The sequence below is a fragment of the Festucalex cinctus genome, chromosome 1 (genome assembly GCF_051991245.1).
Source record: "Festucalex cinctus isolate MCC-2025b chromosome 1, RoL_Fcin_1.0, whole genome shotgun sequence".
Classification (NCBI taxonomy): Eukaryota; Metazoa; Chordata; class Actinopteri; order Syngnathiformes; family Syngnathidae; genus Festucalex; species Festucalex cinctus.
In genome coordinates, this window is record NC_135411.1 from 4,954,391 (window position 1) to 4,979,272 (window position 24,882).

The 24,882-nt window shown below is 41.9% G+C and overlaps 1 protein-coding gene across 1 annotated transcript in view; it reads left to right on the top strand.

The window, feature by feature from the left end:
* Positions 1-24,882, top strand: part of LOC144006603 (uncharacterized) — a 47,729-nt gene that overhangs the window by 10,776 nt on the left and 12,071 nt on the right. The window contains exons 3-5 of the mRNA XM_077505534.1: positions 1,899-2,924; positions 14,128-14,415; positions 22,990-24,051. Coding sequence (XP_077361660.1) covers positions 1,899-2,924; positions 14,128-14,415; positions 22,990-24,051 — 2,376 coding nt within the window. The remainder of the gene's footprint in view (positions 1-1,898; positions 2,925-14,127; positions 14,416-22,989; positions 24,052-24,882) is intronic.

Here is a 24,882-nt window from a genome sequence, read left to right on the forward strand (position 1 = left end):
TATTTATAAAGCGTCTTAAAAACAGGCATTGCTGTATACAAAGTGCTGTACATGAAATATAAATCGGTTGTGCAGTCAAGAATAAGCTAACAAAACAAGAACAAAGCAAACATTTCGAAGTGTGTATACAAGTTTTTGTGTTTTTTTTTTTTACAAGTAAATACATTTTACATCAGTAAATTAATAATAGACCTGGTCAAAATAGTCCGTGTGCCGCGTCATCCTGTGCTGCCAGCATGTGAGCAGTGCTAATTTCGTCAACGAATAATTTTCAGCATGAAATTTTTCTTTCAGATCGAAATTAAACAAAAACTAAAATAGAAGCCATTCATTGACATGATAACTAGAACTAAAATTGACTTACAATTTAATCAATGACTAAAAGGAAAATGAAAACAACACAGTGACGAAAATTCACACAATCCAATCAGAAGGAATGAAACGCGGGTTGGAGAAAAGAACCACTCAAAGTGTTCACTGTTCACTGCACTTTATTTAATTAATTTAATTATTTATTTCATTGTGCAACTGTAAGATTAATCTCAAGCAATTATGTACTTTTTTTTAATTTAGGTGAAAACTAAGTTATATTATTGTCAGTTCAGTATGTTTCATTTAAACAATAAAGACACTGTTGTATTAAATACGTCTTGTATGTTAAACTACAATTACAAATACATGCCACCCCAACCACCCCTACTTTGTACACAGATGTTTGGTAAAGCGATTTTCCCCCTGTGCTATTTTGATCAACAAATTGGCTGCAACAATGTAACAAGGGGGAAATATTGAACATTTCATCTCGTCACTGGACACGTGGTGAAGGAGCGCACACCCTCGAGATGAATGGATTCTAAAAAAAAAAAAAAAAAAAAAAATTCGATTGTGACAGTACTATCAACTCACACTTGAAATTTGACTTGACCAAACCAAATGTGTGTTTTGTCTTCTTGTGTCCTGCAGACGTCGCTGAGAAATATCTTCGTCCTGACCAAGAGGACATGAAGCCTCCGAATGTTAAAAAGGAGGAAGAACATCCTTACATCGAAGAGGAAGAAAAGCCCGTTCGTGTCAAAGAGGAGGAGGTTGAGGACGACGTCACCAAGTCGCCACTGACCTTCGTCCCTTTAAAGAGTGAAGATGAAGACGAGGATGGGGAGGCGGAGCTTCCAAGCAGCAGCTCAACTCGTCAACACATGACGACAGAAGGTGATGCAGACCCCTGGCGACCACCACAAGCACAAAGTCATCATGACATAAGGGCTAGAGATAGACCGATATGTTTTTTCAGGACCGATACCGATGGAGATTATTAGTCGTCAAGGAGGCCACTAACCAACATTTGAAGTCGATATTCATTGACAGTAAAGGAGGGAGGTGTTTGGCGTCAATTTTTTCTAAAATACAAAAGCCAATCTTGCATCTGTTGTGTCATCTAAAAAAGTGACATATTGCTCAAGTTTTCGAAAGTAAATATTTTTCCCCCAAATTTAAAAACGCCTGCAATATTAAACGTTGACATTTCTGGTCACAAAAACAAATGGTTCAGAAGATTCCCAGGGTCAGTAGCATCTCTGATAAAGTTAACTGAAAATTTAAAGAAATAGCTCCCACAAAGGTTTCCCTCAGAAGTCAACGTTTGCAATAAACAAAAGAACACAAACTGGTGAAAAACCTTAGATCATCCTTTGATCCATAGATCAAAGTGCTCCATGTGCAGTGTTGTCGGCAAACTTTTTTTTTTTTTTTTTTTTTTTTTTTTTTTTTTTTTTTTTTAATGGATTGGCAAATCCGAGTGTGCGGTGGGCCCAAGTCGAGGTGCCACTGTAGAAACGATAATACACATCAACTCACGCTTAACCAACCTAAATTTGGCTTTGTCTCTTTGTGTCCTGCAGACGTCGGTGAAAAATATCTTCGTCCTGACGAACAGGAACTGAAGTCTCCTCATGTGAAAGAGGAGGAGGAGGAGCATCCTTATTTTAAAGAAGAAAAAAATCCCCTTTGCGTCAAAAAGGAGGAGGTTGAGGATGACGTCACCAAGTCACCAATGACCTTCGCCCCTTTAAAGAGTGAAGATGAAGTCAAGGGTGAGAGTGAGGAGGGCAGAGGGGCGGAGCCTCCAAACAGCATCTCAACTCCTCAAAACATGACTCCAGAAAGTGATGCATACCATTGGGGATCATCACGAGCAAAAAGTGATGACACAAGGTCCGTTTCTTCTCATGATGATGATGATTATGATGATGATTTTGATGATGATGACGACGATGATGATGATGATGATGATGATCTGGATGGTAATGGTGAACACTCTGATGGTGAGAGGTCGTGTCACACTGACAACAAATCCTGGGAATGTTCTCACTGTGGGAAAACAATGAGTTCAAAAGGAGGTTTGAACATTCACTTGAGAAGACACACTGGAGAAAACACTTTTGTTTGTGCACAATGTGGCAAAAGGTTTTCTCAGCGGTCAGATTTAACAACACACACAAGAAGGCACACTGGGGAAAAACCCTTTGCTTGCACATACTGTGGAAAAAGGTTTTCTCAGCAGTCAATTTTAACAAGACATACAAGAACGCACACTGGGGAAAAACCTTTTTCTTGCTCAGATTGTGGCAAAAGCTTCTCTTCGAAGTCAAATTTAACAACACATACAAGAACACACACTGGGGAAAAACCCTTTTCTTGCTCAGTTTGTGGTCAAGGCTTCTCTCACAACTCAGATTTAATAACACATACAAGAAGACACACTGGCGAGAAACCTTTTTCTTGCTCATGCTGTGGAAAAAGTTTCCTTCACAAAGGATATTTAAAAAGACACATAAGAAGCCACACGGAAGAGAAACCGTATTCCTGCTCAGATTGTGGAAGAAGTTTCTCTTACATGTCAAATTTACGAAAACACACAAGAACACATGAGCTGCTTTGACACCAGCAAGACCAGGAACTTTGAGTTTTGGGTCAAGGGAGTTCTTGGTTGTAAAAGTTCAGCTGATGTAGAGACAACGCCCCTGAATTTGACCAATCAGCCGTGGACATTGCAGCCCGCCCCCTCAAAGTTCCTGCCTGGCTCAGCAAGACCCTGCTGCCGAGATAGCACTTGGATGCCACCTGGGGAATTTAATTAATCTGGTAATTGTTGTTGGTGGAAAAACACCCAAACTGAATTTTACTAAGGTCAACTGAAAAGTTATCCAAAAGTTCCGACGGTGGAAAAACCCGTATAGTGAGAACTGAGAAGGAACCATTCAGTTGCAGTGTTTGTGTTAATAGATTCTCTCGTGAAAATCTTACTGAGAGACACGAGTGTGCCGGTGACAATCGCAGCGATCTTTGAAGCTTAAAAAAAAATGAAGGGAAGTGAGTCTGGTGTGCTGTAAAAGTGTCAATGATTTTGAATAAAAAACAAGAGTGTAGGAAATATTTAATCCCTCCCTGATTTTGAGACTTTTCATACGAAGTGTCATGTTTTGGTTTTGTGGGGGGTGGGATTTTGTTTTCTTTTGTTGTTTTTGGTTGTTTGTCATGTGTTCCTTGTCTCTTCCCTTGTCCCGTTATGTCAAACCACGTCCACCTGAGTGTGTCTTCCCTTCCCAGTGTATCCACCAATCAGCTTCCCTTGCCACTTGTGTCTCGCCCAGCTGTGTCTAGTCATTGTCAATTAGCCTGTGTGTATTTAGTCACCTGTTTTCCGTTCGGTTCTTGGGGGAGTCATTGTGCCTGTTCATGTTCATGTCCCTGTTTTCCGTGCCGTGCCGTGCCGTGCCGTGCCGTGCCGTGCCGTGCCGTGCCGTGCCATGCCATGCCATGCGTTTGTTTTTGATCTTGTTAATTTTTTCCATAGTCCCTTGTTTACATTTTTTGTTAATTAAATCCCCCTTTTTACTTGCATCCCTGCCTTGCCCTGTTTTTGTTGACCCCTGCATTTGGGTCCTGCCTCCAACACCCCCACACCTTGACACTAAGTATGTGTGTATGTTTGTGTATATTTACACGCACCCACCTCTGGAGATGGGGAGCGCCGGGCATAGCCCGAAGAGGCTCCATTGTTGAGGCGGCTAATCGGAGCTGCGGCCGTAAGGTGGTCGGTGCCTGTCGCGGCGACAATCCTCGAACCACCAGTGGTCAGGGTTGCTGTCAAGCTGAAGAAGGAGTCCTATCGGGCCTTTTTGGCCTGTGGTACTGCGGAGGCAGCTGACAGTTACCGGCTGGCCAAGCGGAACGCGGCTTCGGCGGTCGCTGAGGCAAAAACTCGGACATGGGCTCTCCTATCTCTGGGGTCAAAGTGACTGAGGTGGTTGGAAAGCTCCTCGGTGGCGGGGCCCCAGGGGTGGATGAGATCCGCCCGGAATTCCTAAAGGCTCTGAATGTTGTGGGGCTGTGGTGGTTGACCCACCTCTAACGCTCCTTGGTCAATAATTTGCAACACTATTGCTCAAGATTTATTTATTTTTTGTCTAAGAATCTGCATTTTTGTTTATTTTAGTTTGGTTTTAAGGTATTTACAAAGACAAAGGGCAAGGTTAAAATGTTAATTTACAATGATTGTCGCAAACGGAACCGGGCGAATTTGTCGGCTGCGGGACGTCACTCTCGCGGGTTTTGACAGCACGTACGTATTTTTATTATTATTATTATTATTATTATTAGTAGTAGTAGTAGTAGTAGTAGTCGTATATTCACTAACTCACTCACAGAAGCTGACATGTGTAAATTAGTGAGTGGAAAAAAAAAAATCCATGCGTGCTTTCAAATTGCCGCGGGAGTGACGTCACACAGCCGACAATTTTGCCCTGCCCCGTTTGCGACACGCCCCACCCTGCTCTGCCATTGGCTGGAGGGGTGTTAACACTTTTTTTTTTTTTTTTTTTGGCAAAATACAGGCTGGGGTGGTGGGGGTTTATAGGACAAAATCACCCCCAGAAATTAAGAGAAGCCCAGATATGTAAATTGACAAGTAGTTTGTTTGTTGAAATCCTGCATTTAAAAAAAGTGCATTTTCCTGAGTGAAACCGGCAGACTGGGCCTTTAAACTCATAACATTTGGTGGTTAAATCTCATCCCTCATAATAAACATTCAGTTTACCTCAAAATGCTTGTTTTTTTTTTTTTTAATAAATCAAATTTAAACGGGCATTTAAACTTTACAATTGTATCGGGATCAAAACACTGAAAAAGGGAATGAGACTTTCGATTCCAACCGCAGCAAAAATGGCGACATCTGTCGATGACTTGATGACAATGCTTGCTCTGAAGCCCCCGGACAATTTCCAGCAGCCAATCGTAACGCAGCGGGGGCGTGTCCTGCCTGACTTCCGCCGCACGTCTACTTTTCCTTCACGTGCTCACTGCCGTGGCCGGCGGCCACATCGCGTTTCATCAGACGTCCTCTGCTAATTCATTCGTTCTTATTTGGTGTTGGACTGAACACACAGGACTCCCATCACCATTTTGAAGGTCTGCGACACCGTTTGTTAAATGTCGGCGTGCGTTTAAACTCGTCTCGGTGCGCGTTGATGCTTCTCGGCCGAGTTAGCTTAGCTTAGCTTAGCTTAGCTTAGCTTAGCTTAGCTTAGCTTAGCTTAGCTTAGCTCGCTAGCCGCGAACAAAGAGAAGCACATAACACGTTGGTCAGGAAGAGACCAAGTGTGACTTTGTTGGCATTATTGTGCCAAAATGTCGGCGAGAACGACACCAAAGGACGAGGAGGAACATTTTGGAGTCAAAGAAGAGAACGAGCAACATTTTCAACCGCTGGACGATGTTTGCGAGCAGCCTCGAATTGTGCTACACAAAACAGGTTTGTACACTTGTTATTACTCTCCCTTGCTTAGCACTACTAAATAGCGTTAAAAAAAAATCACTGCAGTCCTCATAGCTGTACACAGTAATTAAATTCAACTGTTATTTTAAAGAGTGAAATAAATTGATTTGATTGGTTGATTCCGGACAGGGGCCGATTATACAGTCATGAGACAGTCATACCAATTATGTATTAAAACGGTGGTACAATACTACAAATTGTTTTTTTTTTTTGTCGGTATACATATCACTGTTTCCCACATACATTTTTTTTTTTTTTACAAAACAGTCACAGTTTTGTCATGATTACTGCATTATTACTAAAGGTGGGAATCTTGGGGCACCTCAAGATTCGATTGCGATTACGATTCAGAGGCTACGATTCGATTATCAAACGATTATTGATTCCCCCCCAGGCAGCAGAAAAAAAACAATGTATTTTGGTGCTTTTAATGTTTCGTACATTAGTTACAAAAATAGTACAAAGTCCTCTCAGGCTTACATAAACTACTATTTCAGTATCAAGTTAACAGTTCAAAACAGTAAATAAAATACTCAAGTCCTCATTCTGTAACAACAGCTTTTAAGTATATTCAGTCTTCAACAGAATAAAACAGCATTGAGCAAAAATATATTATTTTTATCCACTCAAAAGTGCACTGAGGTATAAATGAAAGACAATGTGAACTACTACTTCAATACAAATACCTAAAAAAAAAAAAAGTGCTTTCCTGCTTTTTAAGTTGTGTAAAGATGAACATGTAAACATTAAAGTTTCTCAGAGGTACAAAAAAAAACCCTCAAGTGCTTTTCTGCTTTTTAACTTGTGTAAACATGAACGTGTATACATTAAAGGGATCATTCGGCTTTTTTAACATGAATCTCAATTTGATCCTCACCTCCCGTGTGTGCGATCAGCACTGACTTCTTTCTGACAGCGTTCTGTGACACGCGTTCTGGTTCGGCGTTGGACGAGAAGAAAATAAAAAAGAAAATAGTCCAGCAAGCTGGCTGGGGTCTCGAAAATAAAGCGTTTTTCTTCTAAAAACTATTTGTTTTCAAAAGCGTGATACATTTCCACCACAATACTCTTTTCTGAATAAAGTCAGACGCCGTTACCGCCAGCCACTACTTTTCTGTTCGTTCGTTCGTATCACTGCGCGGCGCCCTGTAGAACGCTAACCGACGCACTGCAGCCAGCTAGCTGATACTTCCGCCTCAAGTTGTTTGCCTTTTCGGAGCAGGTCTGATCTGACGAAGAGGTGGGTTGGTCAGCTCAGCCATGCTTGTTGTTGTTTTGAATCTCGAGGCGTGAGTTGTGGATGTGTACTCTCGGTCCGTCCCAAAAAGCGTCCGGAAGACCGCGCGCGCTACTGCTTTTCAGTTCCGCGTACTTTTCGCTCCGCTTCACTTTTAGTTTCGCTTCCCTTGGCATATTTATATAATCGGAATTTGGACGTTTGTGAATCGTTCTCGATTGTTCCACGGCCGAATCGTGAATAATCTAAGAATCAGAAATTTTGCACACCTCTAATTATTACATTGAACTGCTGTTGCAACCAGTGTTAATTTTGACTAGAAATTTTAATTTAGTTTTAGTTGTAGTCTTTTGACTAAAATTAACAAAGGTTCAGTCATAATTTCTATTTTGTATTGTATTTTAGTTTTAATCAAATTTTAGTCGACTATATTCACAGTTTAGTCTATTTTCCTTCAGCATACGTTTAAACTTTTATGCAGAAAATTATAGCACACCTATTTGTGACTTTAGTTTAACACGCAAGACACATTTCATACAATGGTGTCGTTATTGTTTCAATGAATCATGTTCAACTGACAATAATGTAACTTTTCACCTGAATAAGAAAAAGTGCATAATTAAATTGCTTGAGATTAATCTTACAGCTGCACAATTTATGTTTATGTACAACACTTTGTATACAGCAATGCCTGTTCTTAGAGCGCTTTATAAATAAAGTTGAGTTGAGTTAACGTGCAGTGAACACAACATTTTCTGAGTGGTTCTTTTCTCATTCATTCTGATTGAATTGTGTGAATTTTCACGACTGTGTTGTTTTCATTTTCATTTTAGTCATTGCCGAAATTGTCAGTCAATTTTAATCATAGTTATTGTCTGAATGAATGGCTTCTATTTTAGTTTTCATTTAATTTTCGTCAGGAAAAACAATTAGTCACGAAAATTCTGATGTCAATTTTTCGGCGACAAAAATATCACTGGTTGCAACTGCAGCATTCACGAAGACGGCAGTCAGTGACAATCGATTCCGGTTTGCAAATCAGTGCCGAGTTCATATGGGCATATATGCGAACTGCGCACAAGACGACACGTGAAAATGGAATGAAGCGGTTGCGCTTAATTAAGGTAAATTAATGAGTGAATTAATTAAAACCCTCGTGGCTTAAATAGACTTTTACCCCTCTCGCGGTAATAGCGCCAACAGTTGGCGCCCCCTAAGAATTGTGATAACTCAGTCATTTATGAATATTTTTTTACTGCCGACCACTCAAAATGTTCAGTGGGGTCATACCTATCGATACATATATAGTTTTTATTTATTGATTGATTTTGGATGCCCTCTATGGACAATAAAAGCAATAGTGCGCTATGAATGAAAATAATTATGATGTGTGTAATATATAAAAACAAATCCAAGTTGGAATATTTCATATCATGTCATTAGAGCCTTGAATATGTTAATGAATCCTAACATCAAATTTTTTTTGGAACACTCATTTTTTTTTACAATGGCAATTTCCAAACTTTTACCCCTCTCTCGGTAATAGCGCCAACAGTTGGCGCCCCCCAAGAATTGTGATAACTCAGTCATTTATGAATTTTTTTTTTTTACTGCCGACCACTCAAAATATTCAGTGGTATCAGAAAAAAAGTCAACAAGTCACAACTGGAAGAATTTAGAATTAACAGACTTTATATAACTCAAACTCACACCAACAAACAACAAACTACTGAACTATCACAACAAACAAGAACCATTGAACTATATATATATATATATTTTTTTTAACAATTTGAACATAGTTTTTGCGTGTGCTTTTGGCAAAAGAAAATGCCACATTTTTTGCATCTGTTTGATGCCCGAACAGGTGTCTCGCAAAGGCCACATTGCCCACGTTTGGGTGTTTGCGGCGTGGCCATCACTGGGGCCTCTGCAGCCGCCTCCGGAGCTCTCGTTGCAGCATCACCTTTTATAAGCGCCATGCCCACTTCCTCCAGAAAGAGGCGGCGCCTGTACAACTTCTTCTTATTCCACCCAGGTTCCACCTGGAGGAATAAGATGTATGCGTTGAAGCAGGATACGTCAAGCATGTGGTAAAATACGCACATGGGCCATCGGTTTGCCCGGCGGCGGCACGAATATGTGCCACATGCCTGCAAATAAGACACACAGACAAAAAAAACAAACATCAGATAATGTCATATGACAAGACAGCTTTGATGGAAAATTTTGACAATAACAAAACCTGTGTTTACCTGGTCCAGGTGATCGACTGCCCCTTTACATTTATTGTAGTCAAGGATCATCTTTGGCTTTTTTTTTTTACCATCTTCCACCTCCGGTTCCCTGTGCTTCGTACTCAAGATCAAAACGTTCTTGTTTTTTTTTGGTACGTACGACACAAGTGTCATCGTCGGGGAAAAGGCAAAAAGACTTGAGAGTACTGGTCGGGATTTGGTTTTGATGAGCGCTGGAGGAAGCTCCGGTTTGTTTTTTCTCACCGTTCCCACCAGTGACATTTTCTTTTTGCTCAGTTCCTTTGCCAGCTGGAAGGAGGTGAAAAAGTTGTCCACGGTGATGGTGTGGCCCTCCAGCTGGTCACAGAGGCTGAGAACCACACGCATTCCTTGATTACGCTCTCTTTGCGTTCCTGGAGCTTTGCCGCTGTAGATCTCCATATTCCACGCGTACGATGTGGCAGCATCACAGACGGTCCATATTTTTATTCCATATTTAGCGGGTTTGGACGGGATGTACTGCTTGAAAGTGCAGCGGCCCCGGAAGGAGACCAACTGCTCATCAACGCAAACATCCCTCCCCAGGTTGAAAAATTTGGAATGGAGGCTGTTCCATTTGTGCCACAAGTCACTAATGGGTGACAGCCTATTGTGGTGGTGCCGCTGTGGCCTGGAAAGGCGGTCGTCAAAGCGTAACGCACGGTTGATGTGAGCAAACCGCCCATGTGGCATGGTGTCAAAAAATATTGACCTGCCTTTTTGTTTGTCCCACAGACTGACCGTTGCCTCATGGCGAGAGCGGTACATACCTGCCAGGATCAGCAGCCCAAAGTAAGCCCGCAGCTCCTCCGCTGTGATGTCCCTCCAGCCGCTGATGGCGCGCCGCCCCTGCAGGTTTGTCATGCTGACAATCTGCTGGACGATGTCATCCGGAAAAAACAGATTGAAAGCCGTTTTGGGGCTGCTGATCCTGGCAATTGCATATCTTGTTGGGCCAGGTGGTAATATGGGTGGAAGAATGAAGTGCCTGGAAACGTCATGTTGAGGCGACCACACCATTTTTTCATCTTTGGAAAGCCATTGTGTCCTGACCTGATTCTCCGCTGCATCCTCTTCATTATTCTCCTCCTCATCCTCCTCATTCTCTTCATTATTCTCCTCCTCTTCCTCTTCATTATTCTCCTCCTCATCCTCCTCATTCTCTTCATTATTCTCCTCTTCTTCCTCCTCATCCTCTTCCTCCTCTCCTTCCATTGGCACATATTCAACATCCTCGTCATCAGAGGATGTCAAGTTGAATGATAAATCGGACGCCTCCTTCTCACTCTCTGAGTCAGTCAAATAGTTGTCATCCAACACCATCCTTACTGCCTCCTGAAGAGATATATTTCGTCTTGCCATCTTTGCACAAGTTGCTCAGGGAGAAAACTGGCCTCTGAGCCGTTGGACCCTTATAAAGGTTTGTGTACACATTTGAACATTCCCTCAACCAATTGGAGGAGGAAAAATTCAAAAATTCTACCAATCAGAGTTCAGAGTCAGTAAACATTTACTTTGAGTTTTTATTCCCACGCTGCAGAGTCTCACATCAAATACATTCAGAGGCCTTTGAAGTACATGCAAAGCCGCTGTCTGCAAGAGACCGCGGCATGATATCCACAGAAGTGGCACCAAGTTACTTTTTTGTCAATTTGGCACATTCATTTCCTTTACCAAAATAAAAGCATACCAGCGGACAATTCTGTTACGCAACAAGCACGTAGAGAATCAAACCTGTGCGCGTGCGCGTGCACGTGCACGTGCACGCGCAGACACACATGCACGCGTGCAAACAAAATTATTTTACTTTTACAAACAGTAAGTACTCGTATTTTAGTAAAACACCGTCGTATTGTCGAATCGAACACGCATCGTGCGTGCGCGAGCACACACGCGCACACACACGCGCGCACACGCACCCCAAAAAGTGCATGTGAGTACACACAACACACTCACACAATAGCCTGTTCATCAATATTCACCGTGCAACTTTTATTTTTTGTGCAAATAAAGGGGACTTTGCATTGAGCTCAGTTCAAGAAAACGATAAACGGTCCTCTGGCGCCACCTACTGGATTTTGTCTTTTATGATTTTGAACACACATTCAATACATTCTGGCCGTTGATGACCCTCTACTGAAAAGATTAGGCCTTGTCTGGGAGAAAATGCACAAAAAAACACCAGGTGTACAGTGTGTCCAAAAATGACATTTATAATGGGACATAATGAGGACAAGTATTGTTCGAATACTGTATGAAGTATTGAAAATTGACTTCCCCACATATAACAATGACAACACAAATTTTTAAATGGTGGATGGTGCCATTTTGAATTTCATCAGATTTTGACATTTTTTGGAAAAATTCAGCCCTCCAACTCATTTTTTGCTATGCTTTATCTATGATAGTATGGCTGCAGTTACAGCAAAACGCCAACAGTTGGCGGTATACCCCATGTATGGAGTAAGGCTCACTTCCTGTTGAAATCAGGTCACTTCCTGTTGAAATTGGACTACTTCCTATTGATAGGTCACCTCCTGTTGAAATCGGGCCACTTCCTGTTGAAATTGGACTACTTCCTATTGGTAGGTCACTTCCTGTTGAAATCGGGTCACTTCCTATTGATATCAGGTCACTTCTGGGTCACTTCCTGTTGAAAACAAGTCAGATCCTGTTGATTTCAGGTCACTTCCTATTGAAATCAGGTCATTTCCTGTTGAAATCGTGTTGCTTCCTGTTGATTTGATGCCACTTCTGGGTCACTTTCTGTTGATTTTAGGCCATTTCCGGGTTACTTCCTGTTGAAATCAGGTCACTTCCTGTTGATTTTTGGCCATTCCTGGGTAACTTCCTGTTCAAATGAACAGGTCACTTCCTATTGAAATCAGGTCACTTCCTGTTGAAAACAAGCCACTTCCTGTTGAAATCAGGTTATTTCCTGTTGAAATCAGGTCACTTCCTATTCAAGATGGGGCATTTCCTGGCGAGAATCATTGGTGTACCAAATCAATTGGCCAAGATGGCTGCCGCTGAGGGCAGGCGTAGGGTACAAAATAGTGAACTGTGGTTAAGGTGTGAATTTTAGAACTAAAAAAAAGATGGAGACTTGGTGGACTACATTGAAGTTGGAATGTGGTGAATTGGATGAAGAATGTGGAAGTAAATGTGAAATGTAGAATGGAGGGAGAGGTAGGGTACAAAATGGGGAATTGTGGTAAGGCGTGCATTTTGGAAGTGAAAAAGAAGACCTCATGGTGTGAATTGGTGGAATATATTGAAGTTGGAACAAAGTGAATCGGATGAAAAATGTGGAAGTAAATGTGAAATGTAGAATCTCCCATTATGAATACATTGGAAAAAACGTGTACGAAATCGGGAATTGCGAGTAAGGCGTGAATTTTGGAACAGGAGCTCGTGGTATGATTTGGTGGAATATATTGACGTTGGAATGAAGTAAATTGGATGAAAAATGTGGAAGGAAATTTTGAATCTTCCATTAAGAATGCATGAGGAAAAATTGGGTACAAAATCGGGAATTGTGGGTAAGGCGTGAATATTTGGAATATGTTTAAATTGAAAGATGAGAATGGGATGAATCATGTGGACGTAGGGGTCTTCCAGCCTAACTATGGTGACAAATGGGTGTTTTAATTTTCTATGTAAAAGTTTAAATGTATGCGGATGGACAATATCAACTCAACTCAATTTAGTCGACTTCAATCAATAGAGAGATGAAAATGGTTTTAGATTTGACCTTATATCGGCTGTCAGATTTTTAACAAGGCCAATACTTTTTTTCCTTTTTCTTTTTCTTTTTGTTTTTTTGGGATGGGCCAATCCGAGTGTGCGGTGGCCCCAAGTCGAGGTGCACTGTAGAAACAATAATGCACATCATCTCACGCTTGAAATTTGACTTGACCAACCCAAATGTGTGTTTGTCTTCTTGTGTCCTGCAGACGTCGCTGAGAAATATCTTCGTCCTGACCAAGAGGACATGAAGCCTCCGAATGTTAAAGAGGAGGAAGAACATCCTTACATCGAAGATGAAGAAAAGCCCGTTCGTGTCAAAGAGGAGGAGGTTGAGGATGACGTCACCAAGTCACCAATGACCTTCGCCCCTTTAAAGAGTGAAGATGAAGTCAAGGGTGAGAGTGAGGAGGGCAGAGGGGCGGAGCCTCCAAACAGGATCTTAAATCCTCAAAACATGATTCCAGAAAGTGATGCAGACCACTGGGGATCATCAAAAGCAAAGAGTGATGACATAAGGTCCCTTTCTTATCATGATGATGATGATGATGATGATGATGATGATGATAATCTGTATGGTAATGATGAACGCGCTGATGGTGACAGGTCGTGTCACACTGACGACAAATCCTGCGAATGTTCTCACTGTGGGAAAACATTGAGTTCAAAAGGAAGTTTGAAAATTCACTTGAGAAGACACACTGGGGAAAAACCTTTTTCTTGTTTAGATTGTGGCAAAAGCTTCTTTCGGAAGTCAGATTTAACAACACACACAAGAAGACACACTGGGGAAAAAACTTTTTCTTGTTTAGATTGTGGCAAAAGCTTCTCTTCGAAGTCAAATTTAACAACACATACAAGAAGACACACTGGGGAAAACCCTTTTTCTTGTTTAGATTGTGGCAAAAGCTTCTCTGACAAGCCAGATTTAACAACACATACAAGAAGACACACTGGGGAAAAACCTTTTTCTTGTTTAGATTGTGGCAAAAGCTTCACTCAGAAGTCACATTTAACATTACATTCAAGAACACACACTGGGGAAAAACCTTTTTCTTGTTTAGATTGTGGCAAAAGCTTCTCTTTGAAGTCAAATTTAACATTACATTCAACAACACACACTGGGGGAAAACCTTTTTCTTGCTCAGACTGTGGAAAAAGCTTCTCCCGGAAGTCATATTTAACAACACATAAAAGAATCCATAGTGGCGAGAAACCTTTTTCTTGCTCAGATTGTGGCAAAAGCTTCTCTCAGAAGTCAAATTTAACATTACATTCAAGAACACACACTGGGGAAAAACTTTTTGCTTGTACCCACTGTGGCAAAAGCTTTTTTCAGAAGTCAAATTTAACATTTCATTCAACAACACACACTGGCAAGAAACCTTTTTCTTGCTCAGACTGTGGCAAAAGCTTCCCTGCCAAACCTGAATAAAGAAGCCACATAAGAACACACACGGGACAGAAACCATATTCATGCACAAAATGTGTGGAAAGTAGTGATGGCAAAATGAAGCCCCGTAAAGCAGTGAAGCCCTGCAGTGAAATGCTTCACACACACGTAGGGGCTTCAAGATGATTCATTTCCTCGACGACGCCATCATGTGGACAGAAAAATGTATAACATGCTTGGTGCATGCAATAAAATGGTGGGGTGTAAATCATGCTCTAAATACAAAAGAATATATATTTGAAGAGTGTTTTAACATGAATTGTTCTGTGTTACTTTGTCTATGTTTGCACTTATGCAACAAGTGAAAATGTGAAATGAGGTAAAATAAAAATAGTGCTTATTCATTTTTATTTAAAAACAATATTTTTTCCGAAGTTTTTGGACTCAGGCGGTTTGTTTGTTTTTGCAGAGAATTTCACCTGCTTTGGAAAAAAACTCTTTCACATGGTACTGATGAAGCAGGGGTGCATCGATATGAGATAGCAAGTTTGTATAGAATTGGACGCGTATATTTCTGTGATTCCAGGACTGAAGGGGACTTTAACTGTTAACAGAAAAATGTGAATTTTATGTGTTGTCACATTTTATTTTATTTTTGGAATCTGTTAAAATAGTAGTGTAGTGATTAGAACATAATTCACCCATGGAACGTTGGGACGAAGGGGGAGTTTGTTGGGATGAAAGGATGAAAGGATAAAAGAACAAAATGTTGGTAGGTCTGTGAGCCTCGCGCAGAGTGAGTTGTTGTTGCTGTTAAACACTGAGAAGCTGATATCAATAAACCGCCGGTCTTTGGCTCCGGACTTCAGCACTCTGCCTCCGACTCCTGTCACTGCTCGCGATAGTAGCGTAATTGCAGTGCATTACCTTCTGAGGTGAGATCTGCTCAAAGTGCTCCCAAAGAAAGGGAAAATTTCTTTCTTGTTGGTTCCATCGCAAAAATAAGTTCGTCAAATCGAATGCCAAAAGCAAAAAAAAAGTAGCGCAATAAGGGACCCGAAAACAGAAAAAGTGAAGGGGAATCCATAGCGTTTCTTTGCCGCTTTTATTTCGAACTACACTCAAACCTAGCGAATCATTTCCTGAATCAGTCACGTGGTACACCTGCTTCGTGGGGCTTCAAACGTCACCACGTACGTCATCAACACACACACTGACACGCCGTTCATGAACCACTCATCTGCATTACTCGGCACACGCTTCAGGGATTCGACCCGAGAAGCACATCACTAGTGGAAAGCTTCGCTTCCACCAATTCTTTAACAGCACATGCAAAAACACACACTGGAGAGAAACCGTATTCCTGCTCAGATTGTGGAAAAAGCTTCTCTTCCATGTCAAATTTAAGAAAGCACACAAGAACACATGGTGGGAAGGAACCATTCAGTTGCAGTGTTTGTCCTAAAAGATTCTCTTGTAAAAAGCTTGCTGAGAGACACGAGTGTGCTGGTGAGAATGGCAGCCATCTTTGAAGCTTCAAAAAATGAAGGGAAGTGAGACTGGTGTGCTGTAAAAGTGTCAATGCATCTTAAGTGTAAATGTAATGCTTTCAAAACTACTCAACCTGTAAATATTAAATGTTTGCTGTTAATGTGTTTAAATGTCAATGTATGTTTTGTTTTGTACGTAATTTAGGAAGTTATTTTTGTTTGCTGCTGAATGTTGTTAATGGTTGTTTGTTGATGTTTGTACGTGTTGTGTATTTGCTTGTGTGAAGCACATTGAGTTGCCTTGTGTATGAAATAGAAATAAAGCCACCTTGCAATTTTCCCCAAATAAGCGTCGACAATACGTTCAGACACACAAAGCCATCTGCGATTAAAATAGGGAAGGAGCCTGAGCTGGTGTGTGAGGCAGAGAAGTTCCGACGAGACATAGTCGGACTCTCCTCCACACACGGCTTGGGCTCTGGTACCAGTCCTCTCGAGAGGGGTTGGACTCTCTTCCACTCTGGAGTTGCCCATGGTGAGAGGCGCCGAGCAGGTGTGGGCAGTCTTATTGGCCCCCGGCTCAGCGCCAGTACGTTGGGGTACACCCCGGTAGATGAGAGGGTAGCCTGCCTCCGCCTTCAGGTGGGGTGACGGGTCCTGACTGTTGTTTGTGCATATGCACCAAACAGCAGTTCAGAGTACCCACACTTTTTGGAGTCCTGAGTCCTGTGCTGGAGAGTGCTTCCCCGGGGACTTCAATGCTCATGTGGGCAATGACAGTGAGACATGGAGGGACGTGATTTTGAGGAACAGCCCTCCCGGTCAGAACCCGAGTGGTGTTTTGCGATTGGACTTCTGTGCTCATCACGGATTGTCCATAACGAACACCATGGTCAAGCATAGGGGTGTCCATATGTGTACTTGGCACCAGGACACGCTCGGCTAGGAGTTCCATGATCAACTTTGTAGTCGTGTCATTGGATTTGTGGCCGCATGTTTTGGACACTCAGGTGAAGAGAAGGGCGGAGCTGTCAACATATCACCACCTGGTAGTGTGTTGGCTCCAAGGGTGGGGGAAGATGCCGGTCCGACCTGGCGGACCCAATCGTATTGTGAGGGTTTGCTGGGAACGTCTGGCGGAATCCCCTGTCAGAAAGAGTTTCTCCCTCTGGCAGAACTTCTCCCTTGTCCCGGGGGAGGAGAGGGTTCCGAGGGGGCTATGTTCCGCGCCTCCATTGTTAAGGCAGCCGATCTGAGCTGCGGCCATAAGGTAGTCGGTGCCTGTCACAGCGACAATCCTCGAACCACCAGCAGTAAGGCATGCCGGCAAGCTGAAGAAGGAAGCTGTCAGTTACCGGCTGGCCAAGCGGAACGCGGCTTCGGCGGTTGCTGAGGCAAAAACTCGGACATGGGAGGAGTTCGTTTGAGGCCATGGAAAATGACTTCCGGACGGCTTTGAGGAAATTCTGGTCCACCATCCGGCGTCTCATGAGAGGAAAGCAGTTCACTATTAACACTGTGTATAATGGAGATGGTGTACTGCTGACTTCGACTCGGGACGTCGTGAGTCGGTGGGGGGAATACTTCGAAGATCTCAATTGCACCAACACGTCTTCCTTTGAGGAAGCAGTCTGGCGAATCTGAGGTGGGCTCTCCTATCTCTTGTCACGTTTCAGTTGGTTTGGGTTTTTGTTTTATTTTGGTGAGTGTTGGTTGTCTGGTGTTCCTGTCTTCTTCCCCAGTCTCGTTATGGTTTACCTGGTCCACCTGCTTGTGTCTTCCCTTCCTGGTGTGTATTGCTGATTGGTTCCCCCTCCCTGCTGTGTCTCCCAGGTGTGTCCTGTTATTGTCATTAGTGTTTGTATAAGGGAGTGGTGTTTGTCCCACACGGGTGTGGGAGCATTGTTTGATGTTTGATGTTTGCTGGTTGAATGTCTGCATGTCTGGTCACCGTGGTGTCTTTATTACCAAGTCTACCAAGTCCTTATGGCCAAGTCTACCAAGTCTGTTATTGCCAAGTTCAAGTCTTCCGCGCCAAGTCTTCCGCGCCAAGTCTTCCGCGCCAAGTCTTCCGCGCCAAGTCTGCCGCGCCAAGTCTCTGCATCACGCCACGCCAAGTCTCTGCATCACGCCACGCCAAGTCTCTGCATCACGCCACGCCAAGTCTCTGCATCACGCCACGCCAAGTCTCCGCCATGATCTGTGTCCACGTCCAGCCCAGAGTCCTTCCCTTCAGTCTCGTCCAGTCCTTCCCCGTAATAGTCAATAAAGTTCCTTACATCGTTCTTCCACTTGCTCTTCCTGCCTGTTTCCTCCACTTTTGGGTTCATCCATACCCCATACGTAACATCTCTGGGTTCAAAGTCACTGAGGTGGTTGGAAATCTCCTCGGTGGCAGGGCCCTGAGGGTGGATGAGATCCGCCCGTAGTTCCTAAAGACTCTGGATGTTGTGGGGCTGTCGTGGTTGACACGCCTCTAACGCTCCTTGGTAAATAATTTACAACGCTATTGCTCAAGATTTATTTATTTTTTGCATTTTTATATATTTTAGTTTGGTTTTAAGGTATTTACAAAGACAAAGGGCAAGGTTAAAATGTTAATTTAAAGATGCCGGGAGAATTTGTCGGCTGCGTGACGTCACTCTCGTGGATTTTGACAGCATGCACGTATTTTTTTTTTTCACTCACTCACTCACAGAAGCTAACGTGTGAATGAGTGAGTGAAAAATAAAATCCGTGTGTGCTTTCAAATTGTCGCGGGAGTGACGTCACGCAGCCGACTATTTCGCTCTGCCCCGTTTGCGACACCCCCCCCCTGCTCTGTGATTGGCTGGAGGGGTGTTAACACTGTTTGTTTTTTTTTGCAAAATACAGTTGGGGTTGGGCTGGGGCGTTGGGGGTTTATTGGACAAAATCACCCCCAGAAATTAAGAGAAGCCCAGATCTGTAAATTGACAAGTAGTTTGTTTGTTGAAATCCTGCATTTAAAAAAGTGCATTTTCCTGAGTGAAACCGGCAGACTGGGCCTTTAAACTCATAACATTTGGTGGTTAAATCTCATCCCTCATAATAAACATTCAGTTGACCTCAAAATGCTTGTTCAACTTTGATGGCGAATTTTTAAACTGCACATTCACCACAATAAACTGGAGCTCTTTTCAATAAGTCCAATTTAAACTTTACAATTATATCGGGATCAAAATACTGAAAAAGGGAATGAGACTTTCGATTCCAACCGCAGCAAAAATGGCGACATCTGCCGATGACTTGATGACAATGCTTGCTCGGAAGCCCCCGGACAATTTCCAACAGCCAATCGTAACGCAGCGGGGGCGTGTCCTGCCTGACTTCCGCCGCACGTCTCCATTCGTTTCTTCACGTGCTCACTGCCGTGGCCGGCGGCCACATCGCGTTTCATCAGACGTCCTCTGCTAATTCATTCTTTCTTATTTGGTGTTGGACTGAACACACAGGACTCCCATCACCATTTTGAAGGTCTGCGACACCATTTATTAAATGTCGGCGTGTGTTTAAACTCGTCTCGGTGCGCGTTGATGCTTCTCGGCCAAGTTAGCTTAGCTTAGCTTAGCTTAGCTTAGCTTAGCTTGCTAGCCGCTAACAAAGAGAAGCACACAACACGTGGTCAGGAAGAGACCAAGTGTGACTTTGTTGGCATTATTGTGCCAAAATGTCGGCGAGAACGACACCAAAGGACGAGGAGGAACATTTTGGAGTCAAAGAAGAGAACGAGCAACATTTTCAACTGCTGGACGATGTTTGCGAGCAGCCTCGAATTGTGCTACACAAAACAGGTTTGTACACTTCTTATTACTCTCCCTTGCTTAGCACTACTATATAGCGTTAAAAAAAATCACTGTAGTCCTCATTGCTGTACACAGTAATTCAATTCAACTGTTATTTTAAAGAGTGAAATAAATTGATTTGATTGGTTGATTCCGGACAGGGGCCGATTATACAGTCATGAGACAGTCATGCCAATGTATCTGACAAGACGTGTGCGATTTTAAGAACACTTAGGTGCACAATAAGACTGTATTAAAACGGTGGTACAATACTGCAAATTATTTTTTTTGTCGGTATACATATCCCTGTTTCCCACATACATTTTTTTTTTTTTTTTTTTACAAAACAGTCACAGTTTTGTCATGATTACTGCATTATTACATTCAACTGCTGTTGCAACCAGTGTTAATTTTGACAAGAAATTTTAATTTAGTTTTAGTTATAGTCTTTTGACTAAAATTAACAAGTTTCAGTCATATTTTTTTCTCCTGATTGTATTTTAGTTTTAATCCAATTTTAGTCAACTAAATTCACAGTTTAGTCTATTTTCCTTCAGCATACGTTTAAACTTTTATGCAGAAAATTATAGCACACCTATTTGTGACTTTAGTTTAACACGCAAGACACATTTCATACAATGGTGTCTTTCTTGTTTCAATGAATCATGTTCAACTGACAATATTGTAACTTTTCACCTGAATAAGAAAAAGTGCATAATTAAATTGCTTGAGATTAATCTTACAGCTGCACAATTTATGTTTATGTACAGCACTTTGTATACAGCAATGCCTGTTCTTAGAGCGCTTTATAATTAAAGTTGAGTTGAGTTAGTGCAGTGAACACAACATTTTCTGAGTGGTTCTTTTCTCATTCATTCCGATTGGATTGTGTGAATTTTGTGTTGTTTTCATTTTCATTTTAGTCATTGACGAAATTGTCAGTCAATTTTAATCATAGTTATTGTCTGAATGAATGGCTTCTACTTTAGTTTTCATTTAATTTTCGTCAGGAAAAACAATGAAAATTATGATTTAAATTCTTCGTCGACAAAAATATCACTGGTTGCAACTGTAGCATTCACGAAGACGGCAGTCAATAACAATCGAGTCCATTTTGCAAATAAGGGCCGAGTTCATATGGGCATATATGCGAACTGCGCACAAGACGACACGTGAAAATGGAATGAAGCGGTTGCGCTTAATTAAGGTAAATTAATTAGTGAATTAATTAATGGAGGAAAGATTGAGGACTGGAGTAAGGCTCACTTTCTGTTGAAATCAGGTCACTTCCTGTTGAAATTGGACTACTTCCTATTGGTAGGTCACTTCCTGTTGAAATCGGGCCACTTCCTGTTGATTCTAAGTCACTTCCAGGTCACTTCCTATTGAAATCAGGTCACTTCCGGGTCACTTCCTGTTGAAAACAAGTCAGTTCCTGTTGATTTCAGGTCACTTCCTATTGAAATCAGGTCACTTTCTGTTGAAATTGTGTCACTTCCTGTTGATTTAAAGCCACTTCTGAGTCACTTCCTGTTCATTTTATGCCATTTCCGGGTCACTTTCTATTGAAATCAGGTTACTTCCTGTTGAAATCGTGTTGCTTCCTGTTGATTTGATGCCACTTCTGGGTCACTTTCTGTTGATTTTAGGCCATTTCCTGGTCACTTCCTGTTGAAATCAGGTCACGTCCTTTTGATTTTTGGCCATTTCTGGGTAACTTCCTGTTCAAATCAACAGGTCACTTCCTATCGAAAACAAGTCAGTTCCTGTTGATTTCAGGTCACTTCCGGGTCATTCCTGTTGAAAACAAGCCACTTCCTGTTGAAATCAGGTTATTTCCTGTTGAAATCAGGTCACTTCCTATTCAAGCCGGGGCATTTCCTGGCGAGAATCCCTGGTGTACCAAATCAATTGGCCAAGATGGCCGCCACCCCTAGTGAGACTCTTGGACGTAACTAATCAATTGGCCAAGATGGCTGCCGCTGAGGGCAGGCGTAGGGTACAAAATAGTGAATTGTGGTTAAGGTGTGAATTTTGGAACTAAAAAAAAAGATGGAGAATTGGTGGACTACATTGAAGTTGGAACAAAGTGAATCGGATGAAAAATGTGGAAGTAAATGTGAAATGTAGAATCTCCCATTATGAATTGGAAAAAACGTGTACGAAATCGGGAATTGCGAGTAAGGCGTGAATTTTGGAACAGGAAAAGAGCTCGTGGTATGATTTGGTGGAATATATTGACGTTGGAATGAAGTAAATTGGATGAAAAATGTGGAAGGAAATTTTGAATCTTCCATTAAGAATGCATGAGGAAAAATTGGGTCCAAAATCAGGAATTGTGGGTAGGGGTCTTCCAGCCTAACTATGGTTACAAATAGGTGTTTTAATTTTCTATGTAAAAGTTGAAATGTATGCGGATGGATAATATCAACTCAACTCAATTTAGTCGACTTGAATCAATAGAGAGAGATTAAAATGGTTTTAGATTTGACCTTATATCGGCTGTCAGATTTTTAACAAGGCCAATATTTTCTTTTTCCTTTTTCTTTTTGTTTTTTTGGGATGGGCCAATCCGAGTGTGTGGTGGGCCCAAGTCGAGGTGCCACTGTAGAAACGATAATACACATCAACTCACGCTTGACCAACCTAAATTTGGGTTTGTCTCTTTGTGTCCTGCAGACGTCGCTGAGAAATATCTTCGTCCTGACCAAGAGGACATGAAGCCTCCGAATGTTAAAGAGGAGGAAGAACATCCTTACATCGAAGAGAAAGAAAAGCCCGTTCGTGTCAAAGAGGAGGAGGTTGAGGATGACGTCACCAAGTCACCAATGACCTTCGCCCCTTTAAAGAGTGAAGATGAAGACAAGGGTGAGAGTGAGGAGGTTGGAGGGGCGGAGCCTCCAAACAGGATCTTAAATCCTCAAAACATGATTCCAGAAAGTGATGCAGACCACTGGGGATCATCAAAAGCAAAGAGTGATGACATAAGGTCCCTTTCTTCTCATGATGATGATGATGATGATGATGATGATGATGATGATGATGATGATAATCTGGATGGTAAAGATGAACGCGCTGATGGTGACAGGTCGTGTCACACTGACGACAAATCCTGCGAATGTTCTCACTGTGGGAAAACATTGAGTTCAAAAGGAAGTTTGAAAATTCACTTGAGAAGACACACTGGGGAAAAACCTTTTTCTTGTTTAGATTGTGGCAAAAGCTTCTCTCAGAAGCCACATTTAACAAAACATTCAAGAACACACACTGGGGAAAAACCTTTTTCTTGCTCAGATTGTGGCAAAAGCTTCTCTTCGAAGTCAGCTTTAACAACACATACAAGAACACACACTGGGGAAAAACCTTTTTCTTGCTCAGATTGTGGCAAAAGCTTCTCTGACAAGTCAGATTTAACAAAACATACAAGAAGACACACTGGGGAAAAACCTTTTTCTTGTTTAGATTGTGGCAAAAGCTTCTCTCAGAAGTCATATTTTACAACACATAAAAGAATCCATAGTGGCGAGAAACCTTTTTCTTGCTCCCATTGTGGTAAAGGCTTCTCTTCAAAGTCACATTTAACAACACATACAATAACACACAGTGGAGAAAAACCTTTTTCTTGCTCAGACTGTGGCAAAAGCTTCTCCCGGAAGTCAGATTTAACAACACATACAAGAAGACACACTGGGGAAAAACCTTTTTCTTGTTTAGTTTGTGGCAAAAGCTTCTCTGACAAGTCATATTTACCAACACATACAAGAAGACACACTAGGGGAAAACCTTTTTCTTGTTTAGTTTGTGGCAAAAGCTTCTCTGACAAGTCAGCTTTAACAACACATACAAGAAGACACACTGGGGAAAGACCTTTTTCTTGTTTAGATTGTGGCAAAAGCTTCTCTTGCAAGTCATATTTAACAACACATAAAAGAATCCATAGTGGCGAGAAACCTTTTTCTTGCTCAGATTGTGGCAAAAGCTTCTCTCAGAAGTCACATTTAACATTACATTCAATAACACACACTGGGGAAAAACCTTTTTCTTGCTCAGATTGTGGCAAAAGCTTCCCTGTCAAACCTGAATTAAGAATCCACATAAGAACACACACGGGACAGAAACCATATTCATGCACAAAATGTGTGAAAAGCTTCGCTTCCACCAATTCTTTAACAGCACATGCAAAAACACACACTGGAGAGAAACCGTATTCCTGCTCAGATTGTGGAAAAAGCTTCTCTTCCATGTCAAATTTAAGAAAGCACACAAGAAGACATGGTGGGAAGGAACCATTCAGTTGCAGTGTTAATCCTAAAAGATTCTCTTGTAAAAAGCTTGCTGAGAGACACGAGTGTGATGGTGAGAATGGCAGCCATCTTTGAAGCTTCAAAAAATGAAGGGAAGTGAGACTGGTGCGCTGTAAAAGTGTCAGTGCATCTTAAAAGTGTAAATGTAATGTTTTCGAAACTACTCAACCTGTAAATATTAAATGTTTGCTGTTAATGTGTTTAAATGTCAATGTATGTTTTTTTTGTACGTAATTTAGGAAGTTATTTTTGTTTGCTTCTGAATGTTGTTAATGGTTGTTTGTTGATGTTTGTACGTGTTGTGTATTTGCTTGTGTGAAACACATTGAGTTGCCTTGTGTATGAAATAGAAATAAAGCCACCTTGCAATTTTCCCCAAATAAGCGTCGACAATACGTTCAGACACACAAAGCCATCTGTGATTAAAAATTTTTGTTGAACAGCGTTATCACTGAAATGATTGACGCAAATGTCCTACTCTTTGTTGCTAACTCAACCACCACAGCTCCGTGCTAGCTAACACGCCATCTGCTAGTGCATTTTGCACATTTTATCTTTCTATGTAACAATTTTGACATGATTAGCAGGGTGGCAGCCATGGGAGGAAACCTTGGCGGACTGACCCCCCAGCTACAGAAGCTGACTCTTGGGACATGGAATGTCACCTCTCTGGCAGGGAAGGAGCCTGAGCTGGTGTGTGAGGCAGAGAAGTTCCGACGAGACCTAGTCGGACTGTCCTCCACACATGGCTTGGGCTCTGGTACCAGTCCTCTCGAGAGGGGTTGGACTCTCTTCCACT